General features: G+C 34.0%; 2 protein-coding genes across 2 annotated transcripts; both read left to right on the forward strand.

The window, feature by feature from the left end:
- The first annotated feature begins 561 nt into the window (after positions 1–561).
- On the forward strand, positions 562–1,746 carry LOC109801208 (small ribosomal subunit protein eS27y). Its single transcript, XM_020362221.3, has 4 exons — positions 562–717; positions 1,028–1,129; positions 1,259–1,287; positions 1,391–1,746. Exons 1-4 carry the CDS (start codon positions 715–717, stop codon positions 1,515–1,517), a joined length of 261 nt encoding a protein of 86 aa, XP_020217810.1. The 5' UTR covers positions 562–714; the 3' UTR covers positions 1,518–1,746.
- Positions 1,747–20,109: 18,363 nt separating this feature from the next.
- Positions 20,110–21,950, forward strand: LOC145955436 (uncharacterized). The gene is made up of 6 exons (XM_083070177.1): positions 20,110–20,310; positions 20,422–20,604; positions 20,653–20,826; positions 20,916–20,988; positions 21,393–21,532; positions 21,717–21,950. Exons 1-6 carry the CDS (start codon positions 20,110–20,112, stop codon positions 21,948–21,950), a joined length of 1,005 nt encoding a protein of 334 aa, XP_082926303.1.
- Positions 21,951–24,614: the final 2,664 nt, after the last annotated feature.

Consider the following 24,614-nt stretch of genomic DNA (forward strand, 5'->3'; position numbering starts at 1 on the left):
TCTAAATAATTTGGACGGAAGTCCGACATTGCAATAATTTAAATTATTAGGAACCAAATTGAAACAAAAAATTAAAGTGAGACTAAATTGAAACAAACAAATATTATAAAGGACTAAATTAGGTTTTTAGCAAATTAAATAAGGATTTCTATTTTGTACGAGAGTTTTATGAAGAATTTTTCTTCACCAAGAGATTTTGTAAATTTTTTTTATTTAATTCAATCTTTTTTATCATAATTATTTATAAATTAAATATTAATATTTTAAAATAAATTATAAATAAACAAAAATAATTTTTTTTATCACAATATAAATTATTTATCATAAATCTAAAATATAATTTATATATTTAAAATATTTATATATACTAATTTTAAATATAATTTATATATTCAAACTTAATATTTATTTATATATAATTTATTATAAATTTTAATTATATATAATAAACATATCATTCTAAAATACTAATTCTATACAAAGTAAAAATATTTTATCATTAGAAGTATATATATTTTTATTTAAAAATGAAAATAGTTTGTTTACTTTTTTCTAAAATCCATTTTAAGATCAAAAGAAAAAAAATAATCCCACTCGGGCCGAACCAGCTTTAAAATCTTACCAATGCTTCAGTGATTTCAAGTGTGCTGCAGTTGCAAAACCTAGGGTTAAGCCTTCTTCTGAGTTGTGAGCTTTTCAGCGGTTTTTCCCACAATGGTAAGTATCATATCTGTTTTAATTCACACATTAGATCTGAAATTGTTTAGTTGTGTTTTCATTCTTCTAGCTGTTGGTGCAAATCTACCTCATTGTTTTCTTTCTTTTCTAAAATGTTCTTCCTGAGTTGTTTTGTTTGAGAACTTAATTCATATATGTTTTTTGTAATTTTATCTTTTCAGCTCACTGTTATTATAGTTTAGAAGATTGTACCACGAGATATCACTTAGATGCCTATAGTTTTCTGAATGAAAGGTTTTTTTTTTTTTTTTTTTTTTTTTTTTTTTTTTTTTCTGTTTTGTGTGAGTAGGTTCTTCAGAATGATATTGATTTGCTGAACCCTCCAGCTGAGTTGGAGAAGAGAAAGCACAAGCTTAAGCGTCTTGTTCAGTCTCCAAATTCTTTCTTCATGGTATAGAATGTTCTACTACTTATTAATTGAAACAGAAAATGGCATCAGTAGTACATTACTATTGCTATTAATTTTGTTTCCAGAAAAAGGAAAAAAAACCCTATTTTAAGCTTTGATTATTTGCCGCAGGATGTGAAGTGTCAGGGTTGCTTCAACATGTATGTAGGATCATTCTTTTATACTTTTTCATTTAATTTGATTTAAATGAAATTTAAATAAGTGATAGAAATTTGGTTATTTGTTCTTGTTAATTTGATGCAGAACAACTGTGTTTAGCCACTCTCAAACAGTTGTGGTATGCGGTAACTGCCAGACTGTGTTGTGCCAACCAACGGGTGGACGGGCGAGGTTAACTGAAGGTTGCTCTTTTAGGAAGAAGGGAGACTGAAATGCTTCATTTTTCATGATTGAAGAGTTTCGGCTGTTAGGTTTTTGATATGTAACCAGTTTTAGTTATGATTATTAATTTTGTTAACTATATCTCTCTGCCTTCTCAAGACATGCTAGTACCACCCAATCTTGAATTTTTCTTTAATGAAGTGGATGATGTGGTTTTGTTGGATATATATTTTTATAACAATTTTCCTTACTGAAGTGGATATGATTTAATTTGGATATTTGCTTCTGCAATACATCTAATTGAGCATGTTCACATGTCGTGTTAGTATCGATGTACATGTGAGTTATGGTACCAATTATGGTACCAGGAAAATACATTCCACGTATTAGGCCAGCATTCTACATGCTGCATAGTTTTGTGTCTGCAATATTGGCAGACAATAATTATAATTGGGAAATGGTTGGTGTAACTTGTTTTTTAATGGAAATTTTATGCTTGTTATGTAGTGTGCATGTTGATTCGATTGAACATTATGCAATTGTTGAGCATTATGTTGACAGTTTATTTATGTGTCCTTTCTGTTGGAATGAATTTCCATAGTAGTTATGAGGACTGGTTTGGTTAACTCCATGTATCTAAGGTGACCGTAGAAAACAAGGAAATAATAAAGAAAAAAGAATAGTTAATGGAATGAGAGCAAAGCCCCCAAAGTCAGAGAAAGGTTCTCTTGGCTCCAAATTCTATTTGCAAAACTGATATGATCCCCCACAAATGATTCCCCAATCCCAATATAACAAGATCACACAACACTACTTCTCTCTCTCACTAACTCTCCACCAAAAGATAATATTATGCCCCATACTTTTTGGGCCTTCGGTGATATGTCATGAAAGACCTATCCCACTTAGAAGGTATATTCCTATAAATACCACCCCCTATAAAAGTTGCCTTGTCTGCAAGGTAAAATTTGGGATATTTCTCTTTAATAGATTTTGCCTTTTCCCAAAAGGCTTCCTCTACAGGTCATGACTTCCACAAGATCAGCCATTCCTCAACTGAGTTAGTTGCCTTGGTGCTTGCCTATCCTAGTAGCCAAAATAGCTCCAAGATTAGGGGACTTAGATTTAGTAACAACCAGCCCTGGAGGCAAAGTGGTAGTGGTTGAGCCACTTTTCTCAGATCATTTTGTTAGAAAAGAATGGCTTGATCCAAGAAGGGGGTGAATTAGATCTATCAACACTTTTCAAAAAATTTATTAGAGTCATGGATCTTTATTTCAAAAAAACTTTTCTAAAACAATTTCCAAAGAAGTTTATTGAAATCTTGGTATATGGGATATGTTCCTATATGCTTTAATAACACTTCTTTAAAGATTCAATTCACAACCTTGTTAGCATTCTTTAATTATACTTGAATTAAACCTTTAAACAGACAAGGATATTAATCACATGCAAACATATGTGAAGCAAGTTAATTTTCCAATTAGAGATTGTATAAAGTAAAAGAGTAAGGATAAGAGAGAAGTGTAAGATTATTTATTCTAGTTCAGCCATTCTACATGTGACCTACATCCAGTCCTCAATCATAACCTGATCAAGATTTGTTCCACTATCTCAATGGTGAAGTTTTACAATGATATCACACATGCAAAAGACTCCAATATACAAGATAGACCCTTTCTTGCACCCAAGAATGTACTCCTTGTAGTAACCCACTACTATAACTCCTACACTTGAGAAACCTATTTAAGTATCTTATCGCAAAACACAAAAAGATTAAGGAACGAATTCACCTGTAACTCCAAACTCAAAAAGGTGAATTCTCTATCAAGTCTTTGTCCCTTATAAAGAATGTAGATGATGATGATAATCTTTCAAAACATTTCACAAAGATGTTTATTTCTTGGATTCACAAAGAAATCTCTTTGAGAAGATCACATAGATCAAAATAGTTCACAAAGTTTCACTCAAAATCACTTGCTTAAGTTTTTGTATGAGAAAATCATTTTTATAAAGTTTTCAGACCTAGATAATCGATTATTTTAAGGATAATCGATTATTTTGTTATTCATGTTTCTGGAAATCATGCAAGAACAAAATAATTAATTATTTCACAGGATAATTGATTATTCTAGAAAGCACATTCTAGGATAATTGATTATTTTAACAGATAATTGATTATTACAACGTTTCTCAAGTTACTAAAAAATAGAGTAAATAATCAATTATGTTTAGTGAATAATCGATTATTTTGAGTTAAATCTCAAAATTCGATTTTAAACATCCAAAAACTTTCCAAGTTGTTCTCAATCACCATCATACTAATTCTAAGACAATTAGGATAAAGATTTGACTCATGCACAAAGCATAGACTAACATGAACATGCATAGGATAACATAATCAAACAATTTAAGCAACAACTACACATAAACTACTCTTATAACACTTTACACTTTCAAATACATTCATGATCTTCAATCTTCTCCTTTGTTATCATCAAAATACTTCAGAATTTGATTCACCATCTATGAATCTCAACACATTTGAGCTGCAAAAAAGCTGCAAAAAATGAAAAATTGGGAGAATATGAGCAGAATTTGGAAGTTGAAGTTTGTAGGCCACCTCTCCCACATGTGACAACGCTTGAAAGGGTTCATAGTAATGAAGGGACAACTTGGGATTGACCCTACAAGCAATAAATTGTTGTCTATGAGGACGAAGCTTCACAAACACCCAATCCCCTTGAGCATAAGTCACACACCTCCTATGAGCATTGTCGCAACCCGAAAAACTTCGATCTTGCGACTAAATGGTTTAGACTTCCAATTGAAAATCTCATTAATTAGGGAATGCTCGGAAACCAGACTAATTCCATATTAATGGTTTTGAAAAGTAGGTTCATGGAGTCGCCACCAATGTTTTACTCAAAATATTGGAAAAAAGAAAAGGTTTTTGAAAATCCAATAATGGCCTTGGTAACCAAAATTGGGTTCGGGGGTCGGTTACGTGTAGGGAAGGTGTTAAGCACCTCTACAACGCCCTAAATCGGCACCCTATGATGAAGATAACATAATAAGATTTAAAAGTAAAAATATTTTATCCCCTTTATGAATGGTTATTTACATACTTAAATTTAAATTACCCGATTTTCCTTTGAATGTCTACATGATTACTTTTTATTTATTTATTATTATTTAGAGCAATATTGGTTAAAAAAAAAGAAATAGGAGGAGAGAGGAGTGTTGACTGGAATACCTCTTGGCTGAGCTTTATTAAATCTTCAAGTATAGAGACTTTTAGGCACTTTTTGGCTACCTATCACTATAATATGCCTCACAAAATCTCAAGAAATACAAGATGAGAGAGAAAGAGAAATTTTGAGCTATATGAGATTTCTTAGACCAATTTTTTCGGCCTTATGAGCAGTGCTCGAGTATTCTATTTATAGACGTCAAAACTGACAAGAACGACTCATTCTGAATTCGGAACGACCCATTCTGGACTAGTTTGTTATGAGTTAAATTTGAATATGGAACAACCCGTTCTAAAAGTAGAACGACCCGTTCTGGATTTGACATTTACTCATAACAAATTGTGTTGGAACGACCCGTTCCAAACTAGAGTTTCTAGGCCTTTTTAGTAGTTTGGAATGACTCGTTCTGGATTGGGAACGACCCGTTCTCGGCTACTAAATCACCCTTATTGGGCTTTGGGCCTTTTGATGTCATATCATGTCATTTATAGTCCTTCGAGAGCTCCTTTTCTTCTTGTTAGATGTCCATTTGCTTGTTTGTATACCCTGGACGAAATTTAGTGTCTACAGATACCCCTCTTTACTTGTCTTTTGGGATAACTATGCGTTAACTTTTCAAAGGCAAGTAAAGACGTAGACATTTCGTCCGGGTCTTCTCTTTGTCTCTTTGTGATGACGCTTCTATGTTGCTTCCTTTGGATAGGTGGGTTTGCCTATATCCTTACCTTTTAAAGCAGCTGAGTGTTGGGTTGTGTACTCTATTGGGTAACAAGGGTGACAAGCTGTAAACCTGATCTTCTGTCTTCGACTAGATGCTCCATGCCACTTGCTTTAATTGCTTCTCTTGCGATAGTGAGGTGGAGATTCGGGTATTCTCTCTTGTTTTGACATTAGATGCCTCCACGTTGTTTCCTTCGGGTAAATGGTGTTTACTGGAATCCTTGCCTTTCGGGGCAACTGAGTGTTGGGTTATATGCCTTGTTGGGTGTTAAGGGTGGTAAACTTGTACCATCTAGGCTTTAGGATCCATGTGAATGTTCCATGTCACTTTTTTTGTTGTTGCGTCCGAGTCTTCCCTTTCGCTTCAATAGTGTAGATGCCCCCACATCATTTCCTTCGGGTAGATGGTGTTTACCTATAACCTTGACCCTTAGAGCAATTGAGTGTTGGGTTGTATGCTCCATTGGATGATAAGGATGGTAAATTTGTACCATTTAGGCTTCTGGCTTGATGTTGACGCCCCCTACTGCTTCTGCTTGCCTCATGGTAGTGTGCTCTTTATTTTGTAGCTTGTTGAAGAGGGAGTATGTTCTAAGCTTAGTCTCTTTAGATTGGATTGATATTTGAGGCTTCAACCGACCCAATGCTAGTTTTGGGGTCTAGCAATCCTTACCGATCTTGTACTAGTTTTGAGGATCTAGCAACCTTTATCGATCTTGTACTAGTTTTGAGGATTTAGCAACCTTTACCGATCTTGTACTAATTTTGGGGATCTAGCAACCCTTACCAATCTTTATACTAGGGGTGAGCATTAAACCGACACCCGAACCGAACCCGAAAAACCCGAAAAAAAATATTGCTTTTGGGTGGGTTCGGGCGGGTCTTATGGGTAAATCGGGTTAAAATTTTGATTTTATACGGGTTATATTGGGCGGGTTCGGTTTTGAATTTTTAAACCCGCTAAAAACCGAACCCAACCGAAAATGAGATAAGTTTAAATTTTTATTACTTTTGTATAACTAAACAACAATGGTCCAAATTTAAAAGTCTTTATTTCAAGTATAATATAGCCATCAATTTGTAACTTATTTTTTTCCTTTTTCTCATAACTTAGATATTTATTTTGTCTTCTCCTTCCTCATTCAACTTCTCAACACACTAGTCTATTTTTAGAGTTATATTTTTGCTTCTTTCTTTGTCTTTCTTTTCCATCTTCTTATCTCCATTTTGAGTACATTTTGTGTGACTGTGATTTCTTATGGTTTTGTAATCTAACTTTATATTTCTTTTCCATGTAACAACTATGAATTTTGTTATCTTTTATTTTTGCTTCTTTAGTTTGTAAATGTTTCAACTACGAATCTATTTACACCATCTATTGTCACCTTCATTCTATTTTTATACACTATTTTAAAAATATTTTTTATCGTTTTAAGCTTCATCTTCGTTAAGATAAATTAGTCTACAAAAAAATTCAAACCCGATTATACCCACCCGCTTAAATCCGAATCCGTTTCAACCTGAACCGCCTCAAATCGAAAGCTCAGTCGGTCGGATATGGGTCACATTTTTTCAAAGCCGGTTTACAACGGGTTGAACATTTTTCACCCGAACCCGACCAAACTCACCCGTTGCTCACCCATACTTTATACTAGTTTTTGGGATCTAGCAACCCTTACAGATCTTGTAGTAATTTTAGGGATCTAGCAAATCTTATCGATCTTGTACTAGTTTTGGGGATCTAGCAACTCTTACCGATCTTTTACTAGTTTTGAGGATCTAGCAACCTTTACCGATCTTGTACTAGTTTTGGGGATCTAACAACTCTTACTGATCTTGTACTAGTTTTGGGGATATAACAACCTTTAATGATCTTGTATTAGTTTTGAGGATTTAGCAACCTTTTCCAATCTTGTACTTGAGGAACTCGACGGTGTCCTTTCATTGGTGTTATGGGATGCCCCTCGGATCGTCAAGTAGGGGAATGCTTGAGATGCCCTCCATTTTGGGCTAGGATTAACGAGATGTGTGATGCCCCACTAAGTGAGTATTGTAAGGCGTCTGCTTGTGGTAGGGTTCTTTTAGAATTTTTTTTTATTTTTTTATTTTTTTTTGTTTTTTTTAGCTTCGACTTTTTCATATTTGAAGCTTGCATTTTTCTGCTATTTTTCTAAATGCTTAAGCTTTTTTCAACATGTACGAAGCTTGCCTTTTTCTGTTTTATCCTTTGTTGTCATCATTGGTGGAGGGATCCCATCCTTGATGGTGTTATTTGCTAAATCTTTATTGATGAATATTATTTTGGAAGCCACTCCTAGTTTTGGTGAGGAAATCATTCCTGGTCTTGGCATTCTCTTGGATTATTCTTCATTCGGTCAAGAAGTAAGGCGCGATGGCCTCTTCATGCTTATAGACTTGCTTGTTTGGTCGATTCCACTTTATTCTATTGTTGAAATGTCTTTGCTTGGTGGGCGTATATAGAATCACTTAGGATTGCCTTTGTTGGGTTGGGCTTTTGACACGGCTTCAACTCTTGCTTGGCTGTCGAGCTTCTTGCAAGTGTTTTGGCTCGATGATTCCTTTTGATCTATAACAAGTATAATGCATGGATGCATGAATGTAATGCAAGCGTAAGGTAGGAAGGATTTTTTATTTTTATTTTTATTATTTCTTTTTATTTTTGTCTATTTTTTTATTATAAAGAATTTTGTTTAACGCCCTTCCATATGCCCCTACCACATATGCATGCCATGTAGTTTATGCTTGTTTTTTATTCCTAAAAACAATGCAATTCAAATTTTAATGTCGAGAAATTAAACTGTGTGCGTTAGGGTTAATGTTGATAATTCTTTTCTATCCGTGTTATTTTTTATTATTGCCAGGATATATTCCTTTAAACTCGATGTTTTAGTGGCTCTTTGGTCAATGTGTAGTCAAACATTTCCAGACTCCATTCAGGGACGTCTTTGTCTTCTCTTTGTGAGTATTCACTGTTCACTTTCCGCGTATCTTTTCGGCATCGTTTTAATGTCGTGAAGGTCAAGAGAAAACAAAGTAGGGATGTTTATTTTTTATATATTTTTTTTTATTAAGGGTTGTTATAGGGGGTTTTTTTAAAAGGAATTTTTTTAGAAGAATGGCTGGCTAAAGTAGGCTTTAGTGTTTATGACTATTAAACAAAACATATTTACTACAAGGAAGTTATCGTTGTGTTTTAGTCTTTTTGGAAAGTGGAGTGATGACTTGGGGTTGTGCTTTGTTTAGATGATCCCCCTGAGCCGCCTTTCGATTTTTGACTCAAGTTGTTGCTTTGACGTCCTAACTTTTGCCTAGGTTACTTGAGATGTGTTCCCTAGCGGACATTTTTCTTTTGATCCTTACTTTTGCCTAGGTTACCTCTTTTTTACTTGTGGGTGGCCTAGTGGATCTTGCCCTAACTTTTGCACAGCCCCCTTAATGGGTTTCTTGTCGGACTTTCATTTTTGCAGCGCTTGTGAGGTATGGGATGTCTTATTTTATTAAACCTTAGTCATGTTTGGATTCACGTGACCACTTCTCTTTTACTCTTTTCATGCTATTGTCTGAATAACATTTCTGTCCCAAATACGCTCTGTTTATTTGGAGTTAACGGATGAGGCCTAGAGTGAATTTTTAGAGAGAGAAAATGAAGATAGAAAGAATGTTATGGCATTAAGAATGACACTTTCCATTTACACATGCCTCTTTAGAAAAGCTCGGAGGCCTAGGTATACCCTGATTCGTGATTCGTACACAGAGAGATAAATAGAGGTTGCCTCCTGGAGAGTCATGGTTGATCTGACATGGTTGATCTAATCATTTTAGAAACACCCTTCCACATGTTTGGTGCTTTAAATTTGAAATAAAACTTTTATGGATTCTTGCTTTCTAAAGGGAATACTCGAGTCGCCTTTCGGTTTTCAACTCAGACAGACATTTTTTATTTTTATATATCCCTAACTTTTGCATAGGACGTATCCTATCAGGATTTTGATTCTTTTTTTTTTCCTAGAACGTCCCATGTAGGTTTTCGTCCTAGCGGGTCTTCATCATGTAATGCCTTTATTCTTCAATTGAGTTTTGTCTTGTAATTCCCTAGAAGCAAGGATTCATCTATTCTTAATCATTCTTCCTATCCCGACAATATTATACGTCCTTGTCACTAATTGTCATTTTTGCATGGGGAAGTTTCGATGTTTGAATCGTCAATTTGGGCGTGTCATGCCCCTAATTACTGATTTTAAAATAAGTGTTCCCCGATTTGATGTGTCAGGTTCGCATTTGATTACAATAATTTCCATTGCTAATGTGCACAAGTTAGATCTCCCTTTTTTTTATTATTTATTATTTACCAGGAAGACATGTTATCTATATGAAGCGTAAAATGGGATGCAAAGACACTTGAGAAATTTAACGAATATCATTCTCATTGATTTGTTTGTTTAGAGAACATTCTTTGTACAAGATTTTTTTCGGTGCACTTTGACAATGTTGTAGTAGCCTACAGAAGCTCATGCTTGAATGATGTCCCTATAGACATGCTTGCTCGTTCGCTGATTTGTAATTGGTCTTCGTTTCTTCTTAGATTCCTTTTCTTGTTATTCTCATCAAAAGTAACCGTTGATAGGATCTTCGGGTTCACTACTGTTTCGGTAATTGCCAAAATTCTCATCTTTATTGACAATGTTGATGAGTCAGAGAAGAAAAATGTAGTTTGGAGTGATTAGATAACAAGTTGGAGGTGTAAGAGGGTGCTTATCATTAATTTTCTTCAACTCCTTGAGTTCATGATTCCTCATTCATCAGTAGAGTTTTTAGCTTCCCTAAACTATGTTCTTTCGAAGCAAACTCTTTTTTTTTTTTTTTTTTGCTTCGATTCTTTTGCATGCCTCCTTTTTGAAATTTTAAATAATCTCCAACCTGCTTTGAGCAACGACATCTTTCTAGGTTGGAAGAAGTTCGAGAAGATGTAGACTTTGCCTTCTATCGAAAGGATGACGATAGTCCCTAAGTCTGGCAGACCTTCTTAGTGTAAGGGGACATGTACTGACTATTCTTGTAGTTTAGAATGTTCTCATTTCTCAAAAATCTTTGCATGTTATTATATGTGCCTTCCATTTCTAATGAATATATGTTAATGTACTATCCTACGAGATGCATGATGTTTGTTTTCTACCTAAATTTTATCATGTTTTTTTTAAGATTATGATGTATGATTTTTGCTATATATATATATATATATATATATATATTTTTTTATTTTTGAATTAAACTATCCTATATGATGTTTTAGGGTTAATGTATATAAAAGGGCGTTATTTTCTTTATTAATACCTATTTGTTTGCCTATAATTCTTATTTATTTGAAATGAACAGAAACAAATGCAGCACACATATGCTCAAACAAATGTACACTTGTGAATAGCCATCCAAATCCTTGGTTTGTGGTCCCTGTTAAAAAAAGTGCATTGTATAGGACGATTTTAAGATCACTGGTCTTTAAGGCTCCTTAGGTGCCCCCATTATAGGGAGTCAGTACCTTTGTCGTCGTCACCTAACAAACTCTAAGGTCTGTCGCAGTATTTCAGCCTAGAGTAACTAATTATCACCTTGAGTGTGATTTTCGACAAGGCTCATATGCTTCAAGGCCATACTTGGGCCAATTGTACGCCAACCATTCTCCATGTTTATACTCTCATGCCCCCGGGTATAGAGGGAATTGTTGTGTGCAAAGGTTTGTGTATAATTTTTATTCAAATAAGTGCAAAATTTAAACAAACAGATATTAAAGCCAAATAATAAAACATACAAAGTAAGGGGAGAAGATATTTAAACTATTATTCTTATTATGCTAACTTGATCATTTGTTTAGGCTTGACCCTCTTTAAACTTCCCCAGTGGAGTCGCCATCTGTCGTAACCCGAAAAATTTCGATCTTACGATTAAATGGTTTAGACTTCCAATTGAAAATCTCATTAATTAGGGAATTCCCGAAAACCAGATTAATCCCATATTAATGGTTTTGAAAAGTAGGTTCATGGAGTCACCACCAATGTTTTACTCAAAACATTGGAAAAAAGAAAAGGTTTTTGAAAATCCAATAATGGCCTTGGTAATCAAAATTGGGTTTGAGGGTCGGTTATGTGTAGGGAAGGTGTTAAGCACCCCTACAACGCCCTAAATCGGTACCCTATGATGAAGATAGCGTGATAAGAATTAAAAGTATAAATATTTTATCCCCTTTATGAATGGTTATTTACATATGTAAATTTAATTTACCCGATTTTCCTTAGAACGTCTACATGATTACTTTTTAATTATTTAGAGCAATATTGGTTAAAAAGAAGAAACAGGAGGAGAGAGGAGTGTTGACTGGAATACCTCTTGGCTGAGCTTTATTAGATCTTCAAGTATAGAGACTTTTAGGTGGTTTTTTGGCTACCTATCACTACAATATGTCTCACAAAATCTCAAGAAATACAAGAGGAGAGAAAGAAAAATTTTGAGCTATATGAGATTTCTTAGACCAATTTTTTTTGGCTTTATGGGAAGTGCTTGAGTCTTCTATTTATAGACGTCAGAACCAGAACAACCCGTTTTGGATTCGAAATGACCTATTTTGGACCAGTCTGTTATGAGTTAAATTTGAATCTAGAACGAGCCGTTCCAGAAGCAGAACGGCCCGTTCTGGATTTGAAATTTACTCATAACAACCTTTGTTGGAACGACCCGTTTCAAACTAGAGTTTTTTGGCCTTTTTAGTAGTTTGGAACGGCCCGTTCTAGGTTGGGAGTGGCCCATTCTGAACTACTAAATCACCCTTATTGAGCTTTGGGCCTTCTAATGACATATCATGTCATTTGTAGTCCTTCGAGAGATCCTTTTCTTCTTGCTAGATGCTTATTTGCTTGTTTGTATACCCCTGAAAAAATTAGGTGTTTACAAGGATCAATGTATTTCTTCATTGTTTGTTGAGCTTGATGTAAATGAAATTTGAGTTGGCGAAAAGCCTCGTCATGGTCCATGTGCACCATTGCTACAACAACCACTTGAGTTTCCCCATTCAAAAAAATGAAGCATAGTAAGGGGGAGGGTCCATAAACAATCTCACAAGGTGATTTGTTGGTTGTAGAATGAGTTGAAGTATTATATTAGAATTCTGCCCAAGATAGTTAGATATACCATTTTGAAGGTTTCTCTAAAGCAAAGTAATGAAGAAAGGTTTATAAACAGCGGTTAACCACCTCAGTTTGGCTGTTTGTTTGAGGTGGTAAGTAATACTCATGCGCAACTCCGTTCCTTGAAGGTGAAATAACTCGCTCCAAAACTTACTAAGAAAAAGAGGGTCCTTATCACTTATAATTAACTTTGGAAACCCATGTAGCTTAGCAACATCCTTGATAAAAGCTTCTGCCACCATTTGAGTTGTGTAATGATATTTTAAGCTAATGAAGTGAGCATATTTAGATAGACAATCCACTACCACCAAAATCACTTCATACCCTTTGTGATCATGTTAAGCCGATAATAAAATCCAAGGAGATATCATCCCAAACGATCTCTAGAAAAGGGATAGGTTGGAGCAAACTTGTTGGAGACATTGGTTCACATTTATTGCATTAAGACATCACATTGGTGTATGTACGCCATAATTGATGCTTTTATTCCTTTCCAAAAGAAAGAGGAAGCTAACCTCTTATATGCCTTTGTAAATCTAGAGTGTCCCACTATAATGGTATCGTGATACTCAACTAAAATGGAGGGTATCAAATTAGAAGATTTGGGCAACATTAGGTGACCTTTGAAAAATATTAAACCATCTTGAAGACCATAGTGAGGGGTTGAATCTGGGTTGGATGATAAGGATTGGGTTAAACGAAGCATCCTTGGATCATTTTGAACTTTTGCTTTAATCTTGGGAAAATCAACCTAATAAGGGCTTACATTAATGGCATTAATTTCAGGAATGGGGTGCTCATTGTTGAACGAAGGGAGTTCGACATGTTTGAACGATAGATAATAATCATCAGGCGCGAAAAAGCCTGTTGGTGAGGAAGTGGGATTTTCGATAGAGGAAAATCATGGCATTATCTCATGTATCTATGTGCACATTACTGTCATAGATTTAGACAACTCAGCAATACTTGTAATAAGAAAGCTCAATTGGGTCGATTGCTCTTTAAAGAGCTGAGCATGGGATTTAATGGTGGATTCGAAGGAAGCTGTTTTGGACAAGGCATTGTCAATGCGTGATGCCATCCTCGTTTGCATATGTATTGTGAAAAAAATTAACTCTCAATGAAAGCACCAATGATACACACTGTATCTAAGGTGCCCCTAGAAAATAGGAAAATAATAGAGAAAGAAGAAGAATAGTTAATGGAATGAGAGCAAAGCTCTCCCAAGTTAGAGAAAGGTTTTCCTGACTCCAAATTCTATTTCCAAAACTGACATAATCTCTAACAAATGATTCCTCAATCCCAATATAACATAATCACACAACACTACTTCTCTCTCTCTAACTAACTCTCCACCAAAATATAATATTAGGCCCTATATTGTTTGGGCTTTTGGTGATATGTCTTGAAAGGCCTATCTCTCATATTTGTCTTTCTTATTTCACCTATATATTTTAACTTATCTCTTCATTCTTTTAATTATTGAATATTCAAAAATATTTTTAAAATTATTAAATATTATCTAATATTAATTTTTAAAATTATTAATATTTTAACTTATTTTTTCATTCTTTTAATTATTTAATATTTAAAAATATTTTTAAAATTATTAAATATTATCTAATATCAATTTTTAAAATTATTAAATATTTAAAAAATGGATTAATATTTATTCTTTATAAAATTTAATTTAAAAATTTTAACATATAAATATATTTTTAAAATCAATTTTACTATGGTGGAATCAAATTATCATATTCAACCTAACAATTTAAAATTTAAGAAATTTGAATTGACTTATCCAAACAAAATATTTTAAGAATGATAAAAATTCAAATCAAAGTAATTCAAAAACCAAGAATTTAAAATTCCTTGAATTTGTAAAATTCGTCATCCAAACACTATTAATTGAATTCCCTTTCTTTTTTTAAATATTTTGTTTGGATATAGTATTTTTTTTCAATATTTTGCATTTCAATTACCTTGTTTGGATAGCGTATTTCAATTTCTACTGAGCAAAATTTCATTTTTAAATAATTCTTCAAAAAATTAAAGTTTTAATATTAAATTTTATTAAAATATATTTAATAATTGGAAATTAATTTTAATATTAGAAAATTTTTAATAATTCAAAAATAATACTATACACTATATTTAATTAAATTTTCTTTTATAAATTTATAAAATATTTTAAATTCATAATATATTTAAAAAGTACAAAACACCAATAACATGTAAAATGATTAATACATTCACTATGAAGTGAGTCTATTTTAAATTGAGAAAAAAATAATAGAAATCTTTAATTTTAATTATAGACGGTTCAAAATTGTAATATCTCGCATGATTTAAAATAAATACTAATGAGATCTCTATTGTATAGATGTGATATCAAGATAATAAAAAAAAGGATAGTTTGTCAAAGATATCAATATCACAACTTCAAGATCAAAGATTTCAACATACTTCAAAATTTATACAAGTATATAAGATGTGATAAACTACAATAAATGTCTAGTAAAGTAACACTCAAATTATAGCCTTCTTAGGCAAGGTATCAATCCAAAACAAAAACCCAATAAAATAAAGAGAAAAATGAAAGCTAAATAGGAAAGTCTAAATGAGATCCTAGGTTGAGAAAGTTGTCATTTTACATTATCCATGAACAACTAAAAAGGCATAATAGGTTGTCAGTATGAAATTCATTATAAAAATGAGAAAGCTGTCAAAAATATTATCCATGAACAATTGTGCAAGTTAATTATAACATTTATAAAGTAACTGACCTAATGGAACATTCAAGTATTGTTGGAATACATAAAAACTCCAAATTTGAAACATACAAAATACATGAAAAAGTTAGAAAGTTAACTTGCAACAATCAATCAAATTAATTAAGATCAAAAAGTTGTGAAAAAAAATTACATCAAGAAATGTGTTAAAACATAAGTAGCCCTTTTCTCAATTAGAAAAACTTTCACAATTGCTAATTGGTTTGGAGTGTCAGATAATCATTTGACAACTTTGGCCTATTGATGTTGATGAAGGTTTGGTATCAAAGCTACCTCAACTAACACTTCTTGAATAAAAGCATCTTCATCAATCGCAATATCAAATGCTTGAACAACTCGCTTTAAAGATTCAGTCAAATCTTTCAATGAATTAGCTATTCCATCTTTTTCTCCTATCTTTCTCCTCTAAGATTATGTGCTAGTAGAAGCTGAAGATTGACCCTTTTTTGTGTAGTAGAGCCCAATTCATCTAAATATATGGTATCACTAGCACCTTCTAAACCTAATTTCCCTTCATTTATTTCTCATCTCATTGTAACACCCTTCACATTTGACTTCTCAACGGTTCCACTCCACAATGCTTCACATGATGACACTCACATAACTTCCTGTTGGTCAAAACCATTCACTGGTCAGAATCCTTCATGGGTAGCTCTTTTTGAGATGTCTGTTCACTTTTAGGATCAATAACTGATTGCACCAACCAACATAAGACTTTTTAGCATGTTTTGTTCTCATTCTCACATTTTCTAGAAAACTTCCCAAGTCACCATGCTAAAATTACTCCAAGTCAAGCATGCTTAACTGTGGAGTTCATATGGGATAAGCTATTAAAAAGTAGATGCGTCTTATTGGTATAAGTAGTACAAATTAATTCCTTTAAGCCATCTTTAATTGTACAATGTCATACTTGTACAATCTTTAGATCTCTCTCATTTTAGTGTGTCCAATCTATTACAAGTCCACTAGCTTCTACTTGGTTCTCTCTATACCACACCATATTAGGAGAAAGGACCTGCTCTTATACCATGTGTAACACCCCTCACGTTTGACCCCTTAGCGGTTTCACTCCGTGCACTTCACATGGTGACATTTCTCATAACTCCTTGTTGGTAAAAATCCTTCACCGGTCAAAACCCTCTATGGGTAACCCTTTTTGAGATTTTTGTCCACTTTTAGGATCAATGATTGATGTCACAAACCAACACAAAATTTTTCAACGTGTTTTGTCTTCATTCGCACACTTTTTGAGAAACATTCCAAAAGGTCACCCTTGCCTAAATTATTTCAAATCAAGCACGTTTAACTGTTGAGTTCTTGTGGGATAAACTACCAAAAAATAGATGCATCTTGTTGGTATAAATAATACAAATTAATTCCTTTAAGTCATTCTCAATTGTATAATCTCATACTTGGACAATCTCTAGATCCCTCTCATTCTGGTGTGTCTAGGTTGTTACACTCATGACCTCATCAACGTCCATAATAGTCTTAGCTCCATGTTCAGTGACTCTATCTTTAGCACATAAGTCCACTATATATCCCAATTTACAATCACCTTGAATCAAAATTGTCTTCTTTCTTTATGCGCCTTAAAAACAAAAGAAATAAGTCAATAATAGAAAAATCGATATTTACATTGCTTTAAAAAATGATAATATAAGATTACTTATATTGACATTCTCATTTCAAGCATTTTCATTGTCAACTGTAATCATGTGTTTTGTGCCATTCAAATCAAATCCATTTTGACTAAGGATGTCATTGACAACTCCATACCCATGATCTCCAAAGTTTAATATGATTTTTTACATTTTCCCAAGTGACTTGAATTTTAAAGTTGGTAGATAACTGATGAGTCATTATTTTCCCTTATTTATTTATCTATTGTACTTATTTTAATTGTTGATTTGGGTTTAATTGCTTGTTAATTGCACAGTTTTACTGTTTGAGTTTCATTGAGCCAGTAATTTGAATTTTAATTAATTTCAATTCTCTTGGTCTAATTCTTGTCCATTAATTATTTTAGGATAATTGTAAAGCATTTTTGGACTTGGATATTTCAAACTTCAAGAGATAAAGTGCCATGTCAGCACAACATCAACATGACATCAACACCTTATTAGATACTTATTTTTGTATTATCATTTTTTTTGATTTCGGGCTAGACACATGGGAAAGGGGCCCATCTACGTTTTCTAGGGTTTAGGTATCTAGGTAGGCTGCCTCTGCAGCCACCCAGCCAGCCACCACACACATCAGACTTAGTTTTTACGTTTTCCTTTAGTTCTTCTCTGTTCCTTCCTTGTTCTTCTTCTGGACGTTTTCTGTTCTTCTTCCTTTTACGTTTTGTTGCTCTATACTGGAGACTTGCATTTTTGATATTGAAGTTAATACAGTTTCTTTGTTTCGTTTTCTTCTACTTTGCATTTTCGTTTTAATGGAAGGCTAAAACCCTTGGGATTGGCTACTTGGGAGGATTGTAATCTTTGTTTGAGGTTTTATTGGTATTATGCATCTCTTTCACACTTTCTTCTTCTTCATTGAATTTCTGTAGTAATGTGTTTTCAACATTTGTTCATGCTTAATGAATATGGGTTTGTTGAGTTTAATGCCATAGTTTGCTTAATCGTGTGGAGAGGTTCAATGTTGTATACATTTGCTTAATTCGTGTAGAGAAGTCTTGAGTTAATCTTTGCTTAGTTTGTTAACTCGGATGGAACAAAGATTAAGTTGTTGACAGAGAAATCTCTAGTGAACCAAGGATAAAAAGGTTACAATCTTAACAAGGAGTCAATCTATCTTAATCACTATTTTTATTTGCATTATTAATTCATTGTTAACCTTGCTCAAATTTGTCCAAACCCCTCCCACTACTTGTTTGAACCTTTGTCAGAGAAGGGATGGTCCTTAGGAGATGACCTAGGAAAGCTTCCTAGTACTGCATTTACTTATTTTATTTGACCGGATACGACTTCGATCAAATTTGGCACCGTTGTCGAGGACCATCAGTTCTTGTCAAAGCTTGTGTGTTCTTTGTTTTTGCTAGTAGTGTTTTAGAGTCTCTGGTATGTTTCTGTGTGTTTTTGTGTTGTGTTTTCATGTATCAGTTTTGTGTTTGCGTTTTTGTATTGCACTACATGTTATGTTGTGTATTTGTGTTTGTTATTAGTCCTTGCAGCTCTAGCAAGTATATCAATTGAAGAATTTGTGTTGTTCAGTCTGATGCAGCTAAGAGAACTAATGGAATAGTAAATTCGAATTTGGTTTTGCTAGTTTGATGTCATGTGTTTTGTGATAATTTCTCTTTGTTGCATTCCATAGCTAATTAATCATCTTTGTATTGATTCCATTTGGTGTGCTGAATCGTGATTGTGTTGTGTTGAGTTTCAATTTTTGCAAGGTTCACAACTTCAAAATCCAAAAAATCAGCGAAAAGGATTTCTACTAGATGAATAGTACCCCAATTATCCATTTAATTGAGGTTTTTGGTTTTGGTAGCTTGACTTGTTATTTTTGCTTCAAATTTTGTGTGCTCACTTCTTTCAACCAATATTTTTGTAAAAAATCCCAAAGGCACTTATAGTGGTCAAAAATTTGTGAAACTAGTTTTCAGCAAAACTTAAAACTGTCATAACTTTCACCCTAGTTATCAGAATTTAACATATTATATATATGCTTTTGGGGGTATAAAAATGAGAGCTATGAAACCCTGCCACTACGTCGGCAGGCCTTGCTTAGATTTTCAAAAAAAGGTCGTTTACTATTTTTTTTCTTCTGATTTTGAAGTTTTATTTCCCTATTTTTCCAAACCTTTCTTAGGTAGGTCACATAGCTAGACTTTGAATTTTGCTCTCAAATTTTTTGTGGTAGTTTTCAATGATTTTAGGATGATATTGGTGCATTAGTTTTGATGGTTTCTTAGTTGTCATGGAAATTCCCATTTTACCCCTACTATTCACGTATCTTGTTGCATGTAGTGCATGACTAGGAACAATCCAAGCCTTTTGCATCCATTTAACCCTGAGATTGATAGGACATTCCATAGACTAATTAGAAAGCATACTATTCCATCTTTAGATAGTGATAATCATAGTGTGAGTGTTGCATCAGAAGTTGATTCAATTCAAATAGAAAACATGGGTGAACAACCTTATAATGGACCCTGTGAGAGGACACTTAGGGAGATGGATGCACCTGATTTTACATATGAGAGTCTGTGCATTCAATATCCTGAGGAGGATGTTCCTTTTGTTCTTAAAATTGGACTAATTCATTTGTTACCTAAGTTTCATGGTCATGCAAGTGAGGATCCACATAAACATCTGAAGGAGTTCCATATTGTTTGTTCTACCATGAAGCCTCTTGATGTTCAAGAGGACCATATTTACTTGAAGGCATTTCCACATTCTCTAGTGGGAGTTACTAAAGACTGACTCTACTATTTGGCTCCCAGGTCCATCACTAGCTGGGATGATCTAAAAAGGATGTTTCTAGAAAATTTTTTCCTTACCTCGAGGACCACTAAAATCAAAAAAGATATATCAGGGATCAGGCAACTTGGTGGAGAGAGCTTGTATGAGTACTGGGAAAGATTCAAGAAATTGTGTGCAAGCTATCCTCACCACCAGATTTCTGAGTAGTTATTACTGTAATATTTTTATGAGGGGCTGAATAACATGGAAAAGAGTATGATAAATGTTGCAAGTGGTGGAGCACTTGGTGACATGACCCCAACTAAAGCCAAGCACTTGATAGAAAAGATGGCCTCCAATTCTCAACAATTCAGTACCAAAAATGATAATTCAATTGTCATTAGAGGAGTCCATGATGTGACCACTAATGTAGATAAGAAGCTGAAGAGTAAACTTGATGCATTGGTGAACCTAGTAACACAACTCGTTACAAATCAAAAATCCACATCTGTAGCAAGGGTCTGAGGCATTTGTTCTTCAACAGATCATCATACAGATGTTTGCCCTTCTCTACAGCAGTCTAGAGTAAATGAACATCTAGAGGCCTATGCTGCAAATATTTACAATAGACCTCTTGTCCAGCAACAGCAACAGAGTTATGATCTCTCTAGCAATAGGTATAATCCAGGTTGGAGGAATCACCCTAATCTTAGATGGTCCAACCAACAACAACAACCATCCCCTTCCTTCCAAAATAGTGTTGGTCCTAGCAGATATGTGCCTTCTCCTGTCCAACAACATCAATAGAGAGAACATGATGTTCTTGCACTTCCAGCAGCTCAACCTTATACTTTTGAGACTTCGATAGAGGAGTTGGTGAGGAAGATGTCCATTCAAAACATGCAGTTTCAACAAGAGACCGGAGCCTCCATTCAGAGCATGACAAATCAGATGGGGCAGATGGCCACTCAACTTAATCAGGCACAGTATCAAAATTTAGATAAATTACCTTCATAGATTGTGCAAAATCCAAAGAATTGAGTGCCATCACCTTGAGGTCTGGCAAATAGATTGACATACCAGTACTTGTACCTGCACTTGCACCAGCACCTAAGCCTACACTTGAGAAAGAGGCCCTTGCAGGTGGTAGTAGAAAAATCTCATTCAGGTGGACCTTCTTCTAGTGCACACAGTGGCGACTTGCAGCAGCCTCCTATCCCTCTTCCATTTCCACCAAAATTAATTCTAAGAAAAAAAATTGAAGAGGTGGATAAGGAGATATTAGAGACCTTCAAGAAGGTGGAGGTGAACATACCTCTATTGGATGCCATTAAACAAATTCCTAGATATGCTAAGTTCTTGAAGGGAGTTGTGCACCCACAAAAGGAAACTAAAAGGCAATGAGCAAATCAACATGGGTAGAAATGTCTCAGCACTTATAGGTAAATTTTTTCCACACATTCTTGAAAAATGTAAGGACCCAGGTACGTTCTATATACCTTGCATTATTGGTAACAATAAATTTGAAAATGTCATGCTTGATTTAGGAGCTTCAATCAATGTCATGCCTCTATTTATTTTTAAATCTCTGTCTCTTGGACCTCTACAGCCTACAGGTGTGGTCATTCAGTTGGCTAATAGGAGTGTTGCCCACACCATAGGTTTTGTAGAAGATATCTTGGTTCGGGTTGGTGAACTTATTTTGCTTGTTGATTTTTATGTTCTTAATATGGAGAAGGGATTCTCCCATGGTTCAGTCCCAAGCATTCTAGGAAGACCATTTTTGAAAACAGCCCATACCAAGATTGATGTTTTATGATGACACTTTGTCTGTGGAATTTGGTGATATTGTTGTTCATTTTAATATTCAGGATGCCATCAAATTTCCTTCTGAAGACCATTCTATTTTTCATGCTGAACTAATTGATGATATAGTTGCTGAGCGCATTCCTGATTTTGATTCTTTTCATGTTAAGACACATTCATTTTTATCTGATTTATATAACTGTCTGAGTTTGAATATGAATTTGAGTTTGGAAGTGAATTTGATTGTGATGATGCATCTGAATTTGATACTTTGGGTTGTTGAGCTTAGAGGAGTTTGAAGCTTAAAGAAGTTTTGATGATCACAAAATGTGTATCAAGGGCAACAACAAACAACAACAACTTAGAAGCACAAAAACAAAGTCAAAGAAAATGTCAAAGAAAATGCTATGTAATAGGAATTAGTGTATAAATTGTTTTGAATGGTTTTATGTGTTGTGTGTGCTTTGTGCATGAGCAAAATCTATATCTAAGCTAAGTAGAGAGTGTATGATGATGAGTTAAGAAGATTAGAAAGTTATTTTGAGACTTAAAACGAAGTTTTGAAAACTAACTCAAAACAATCGATTATCCTTAAATATAATCGATTATTCCAGCAACAGGCAGAATGGGATACTTTGCTGCAATAATCGATTATTTGCCAAATAATCGATTATCCCAGAAATAACTCTCTGGAATAATCGATTATCCAACAAAATAATCGATTATATTGTTCTTGGATGGTTTCCAGAAAACCTGAAGAACAAAATAATCGATTATTCTTTAAAATAATCGATTATCTGGGTCTGAAATTTTTATAAATAGTTTGAACTTTTAGAAACTTCAGACATGAGTTAGAACAAATAATCAAATTTAGAAAAGCGTTTTTGTGGAGTCTTTGTGACAATCTTGGAGAGCTTTCTTTGTGAATCCAAGAAGAAAAACGTTTGTGAAAAACTTTGAAAGAGGATCATCATCATCATCACATTCTTGAAAGGGGAAGATTAAGATTTGCTTCTAAATTCCAGGTGAATTCGTTCCTTGATTCTGTGTGAATACTGGTAAAATCTTGAGAAGGGTTTCTCAAGTGGTAAGATTTCTTGTAGTGGGTTTCTACAAGGGGTACTTTCTTGGGGTCAAGAAAGTGGTTATCTTTAGTGTTGAAGTATATGCATGTGTGGTGTGCTTGTAAACCTTCTTCATTGAGATAGTGAAACAAATCTTGATCAGGTGCTGATTGAGGACTGGATGTAGGTCACATGTGGAGTGGCTGAACCAGTATAAAAGACTTGTGCAATCTTCTTCTACCTTTATCTTTTACTTTGAGTAATATCTTGGTTGAACATTAAAGAAGATAATTCTTGATTAACATGTGTGTGTGAATATTGATGGTTTAATTAGAATTAGAGCATTACATTTGAACCTCATTATTTTGTAATCAAGAAAACATTCATTTTTCTATAAGCAAGTCTTTGAATAAACTTCATTGAAAATTCAGTCTTAGAAAAGTTTAAGTGAAATAAAGATCCTAAATACTCTGAAATTTTTTAAAGGGTCATAGAATCCAATTCACACCCCCTCTTGGATTGTGCCATTCATTTCTAACAATTGATATCTAGAGCAAGGTTCTTGAGAGTTATTCAAGATTTTAAAAATGGCCAACAACAACCTACCCTATGGTGAGGGTGTGTCTATTCATAGACCTCGTGTTTTCAATGGTGAAAACTATGTCTACTGGAAAATTAGGATGAGAATTTTCATTAAAGCTATTGATATTGCTGTATGGGATGCAATAGAAAATGGACCCTATATCCCTATGAAAAAAGATGGTGATGAACTTAAAGAAAAACATTGGAGTGTGTGGAGTGATGAGGAAAAGAAAAGAGCCCAACATGACAAGAGAGCCAAAAACATCATAACATCTGCATTGTCAATTGATGAATTTTTTAGAATTTCACAATGCATATCTCCTAAAGAAATGTGGGATACTTTGCAAGTCACTCATGAAGGAACAAGTGATGTAAAGAGATCAAGAATGCATACTCTCATTAGAGAATATGAGCTGTTTAGAATGCAAAATGGTGAATCTATTTCTGATTTTCAAAAGAGATTTACACACTTGATAAATCACCTTGTTGACCTTGGCAGGAAATTTGAGAAAGAAGAGCTAAATTTGAAATTGCTGCAATGCTTGGACAGATCATGGCAAGCAAAGGTGACAGCCATTGAAGAATCAAAGCATTTGACCTCCTTGACACTTACTACTCTCTTTGGGAAGCTGAGAGAGCATGAGCAAAAGCTGCACATATTTGATGAACATGAGCAACAGGATAAGAAAGACAAAGGAGTGTCATTGAAAGCCTTGAAATCCGCCAAAGGAAAAGAGGTGTGTGAAGAATCAAGCTCCAATGATTCTGAGACTGAGAACTTCAATTTGCTGGTGAAGAAGTTTAGAAAATTCATAAGGAGAAAGAAAAATTCCCCCTACAAATTCAATAAGAAGACAAACAAGAAAGAGGAAGCAAGCACATCCTCCTTCAATTGCTTTGAATGTGGAAAATCGGGACACATGAAAGCTGAGTGTCCAAACCTCTTGAAGAAGCAACAAGAGGAGAAGAAAAGCAAGAGAAATGGAAAAGGGAAGAGAGCATACATTGCTTGGGAAGATAATGACTCAAGCACAACAAGTGATGAGTCCGAATGTGAGGAGAACAACTTGTGTTTGATGGCTGGAACTGACCAAGACACAATTGTAAGTGACTCTGACCTTGAATCAAATCCGGATTATGACCAACTCCAAGAAGCTTTTATACAAATCCATGAAGCTGTCAAATTAGGTGCCTTAAATTCAAAGCTGAAAAACAAGCTGAAATGGTATGAAAATGCTTTAATTAAAGCTGAACAAGAGCTTGAGGATTTGAAACATGAGCATGAAAATCTTCAAACTATTTTCAACTTTAATGAAG

The sequence above is a fragment of the Cajanus cajan genome, chromosome 1 (assembly GCF_000230855.2).
Source record: "Cajanus cajan strain Asha chromosome 1, NIPB_CcT2T_4, whole genome shotgun sequence".
NCBI lineage: Eukaryota > Viridiplantae > Streptophyta > Magnoliopsida > Fabales > Fabaceae > Cajanus > Cajanus cajan.

What these genes read in the sequence shown, in the direction of transcription:
- LOC109801208 (XM_020362221.3), top strand. An exon ending in CTCCAAATTCTTTCTTCATG is followed by an intron (nt 1,130 to 1,258) that starts GTATAGAATGTT and finishes TATTTGCCGCAG; the next exon opens with GATGTGAAGTGTCAGGGTTG. An exon ending in TGTCAGGGTTGCTTCAACAT is followed by an intron (nt 1,288 to 1,390) that starts GTATGTAGGATC and finishes AATTTGATGCAG; the next exon opens with AACAACTGTGTTTAGCCACT.
- LOC145955436 (XM_083070177.1), top strand. Translation starts at nt 20,110, where the DNA reads ATGGAAAAGAGTATGATAAATGTTGCAAGTGGTGGAGCACTTGGTGAC. An exon ending in AGAGTAAACTTGATGCATTG is followed by an intron (nt 20,311 to 20,421) that starts GTGAACCTAGTA and finishes CCTTCTCTACAG; the next exon opens with CAGTCTAGAGTAAATGAACA. An exon ending in CCCCTTCCTTCCAAAATAGT is followed by an intron (nt 20,605 to 20,652) that starts GTTGGTCCTAGC and finishes CAACATCAATAG; the next exon opens with AGAGAACATGATGTTCTTGC.